General features: G+C 42.7%; 1 protein-coding gene across 1 annotated transcript in view; it reads left to right on the forward strand.

Annotated features, from left to right (window-relative positions):
* The window catches only part of LOC119580978, a 213,292-nt gene that overhangs the window by 117,886 nt on the left and 92,906 nt on the right, over nt 1–2,500 (forward strand). Inside the window, 1 exon segment of the mRNA XM_037929227.1 lies at nt 450–554. Coding sequence (XP_037785155.1) covers nt 450–554 — 105 coding nt within the window.

Raw genomic sequence — 2,500 nt, forward strand, 5'->3', positions numbered from 1 at the left:
GTATTTATTAGTCCTATTTTTACTTGACTCCATAAATACCCATGGGCTTTGTGCACTGATTGATAATTATACCTGATTGATAATTAGAGCGGGAGAGAGAGCGAAAGCGAGAGCGAGAAAGAGAAAGAGAGAACGGGAAAGTGAAAACAGGGAAGTGAATAGATTCCGCTACAAAGAAAACGGCAACACTTTCCTCTCATGGAGGACTATCGAAAACTTCGAGAATATGTTACGTGCATCTATCTGTTAACAATTCTGCCTAAGTAGAGGTAATGTCAGTGCAGTGTGGCAAGATAAAATATGATAACCCATTCACTCTTTGAGGCTGAAGGTCGTTAATTAGATAAGACGATCTTTTGAAATGAAAGTTTTGCTCCTTTCCGATAATTCACTTTCTTTCATGCATGTGTATTGCTCAGGTGAATAATGCCCCTTTATTTTCCTTGCAGCCTGAGGCGTTGTGTGAGATCGAGCAGGTGACTTCCGCGAGGGTGAGCCGCGAGGACGAGCTCTCCTGCAGGGTGGAGCTCTCCCTCAAAGACCCCGACAAAGAGGTGAGTACGACTTCCTTCCTGTATTGCTTCCTTGTAATAGACTCTTATTATTGGAACGGGACTTTTTAATGGACATTGTTGATGTTTCTGTCTGTTGTGGACGGTCTGACATTGGTGGATAAAGTGGGGTGCGTCTTGGCTAGAACGAGAGACAGGGATAGTGACAGGTTTGCTTTTTTATAACGAACGGGAGGTCTTTTTAAGATTAAGGTTTTCGGTCATTCAAAATCATGATGTTTATTTCTCTTTGTTCCGTGCGAAGTACTCCCGTAGTGTTGATTCGTTTGATATTTCGCATGTGCTTTGGAAATAGAAAAGATAGAAAATTGTGTGTTCTTGCCTCTGCCATTGTTCCTCGCGCCGGCAGACAGGAAGGCGCTCGGCTCCGAGAACACTCGGCAAATTCTTCTCTGTCTTTGGCGCGTCGCGATTTTGAAAAAAAGAAAGAAAGAAAGAAAAAAAATATATATATTTCTTTCACTCTCTGGGATTATTTCCTTTGGGTCGCACTACAGAAAAGCACAGGCATTCAGACACACATTTTTACACACTATATATTTATCTACGTGTGCACGATTAGTCTGCTTATCCTGTGAGCACTGTTGTACATATCCGGTGAACGAGGAAATGTTTAGCCGATTGTATGTCCTGCCGACACACACACACACACACACACACACACACACACACACACACACACACACACACACACACACATACACATACACATACACATACACATACACATACACATACACACACACACACACACACACACACAACACACCACACACCACACACACACACACTCACACTCACACTCACACATACATACATATGTATGTATGTATATGTACATATATGTATATATATATATAATGCGTGTATTTTCTTATATATATATATATATATATATATATATATATATATATATATATATATATATATATATATATATAATGCGTGTTTTCTTATTTTAGTCGATACTTATTTTTTATTTATGTAAAAGCGGTGCCTGCTTTGCGTGGGGCGAGGACCGCAGGCGGGGAAGCCGACGGGCTGACGGACTGACCCCGCCGGAGCGCACTGCAGTTGGGCGCAGTGGCCGTGCGGGAAGGCTTGCCACAGCCCTATTTGGCTACAGCGCCATTCTGATTTACGCTGGGAACGCTCCTCTGGCGCTCCTTATGTTTTGCGCGCTCGTATTGCAGATATTCTTTCGCTCTTGTGGGAGGTCCATAACCATTGTTTATTTTCAGAGCAGCCACTCATGCACACAGCCCTTCCACGGCTTCTGTGTGCGTGTGTGTGTATCGGGAGAGAGAGAGAGAGAGAGAGAGAGAGAGAGAGAGAGAGAGAGAGAGAGAGAGAGAGAGAGAGAAGAGAGAGAGAGAGAGAGAGAAGAGAGAGAGAGAGAGAGAGAGAGAGAGAGAGAGAGAGAAGAAGAGTATTGAGAGAAAGAAGAGAGAGGATTGAGAGAAAGAAGAGAGAGGATTGAGAGAGAGAGAGAGAGAGAGAAGATTTATATATATATATATATATATATATATATATATATATATATATATATATATATATATATAGAGAGAGAGAGAGAGAGAGAGAGAGAGAGAGAGAGAGAGAGAGAGAGAGGACTGAGAGGGGTAATTTAGAGAGAGAAGAGAGAGGATTTAAGGAGAGAAGAGAGAGAGGATTGAGAGAGAGAGAGAGAGAGAGGATTGAAGGAGAGAGAGAGGAGAGAGGAGAGAGAGGAGAGAGAGAGAGAGAGAGAGAGAAGAGGATTGAGAGAGAGAGAGAGAGAGAGAGAGAGAGAGAGAGAGAGAGAGAGAGAGAAGGGTTGGGAGAAAGGAGTTAGAGGGAGAGGAAGAGAAAAAGAAGTTATAGAGAGAACGAAGAGAAGAGAGAGGGGAGTACAGGTAGACCGAAATGGACAGGAGAATTGCCTC

The sequence above is a fragment of the Penaeus monodon genome, chromosome 14, assembly GCF_015228065.2.
Source record: "Penaeus monodon isolate SGIC_2016 chromosome 14, NSTDA_Pmon_1, whole genome shotgun sequence".
Classification (NCBI taxonomy): domain Eukaryota; kingdom Metazoa; phylum Arthropoda; class Malacostraca; order Decapoda; family Penaeidae; genus Penaeus; species Penaeus monodon.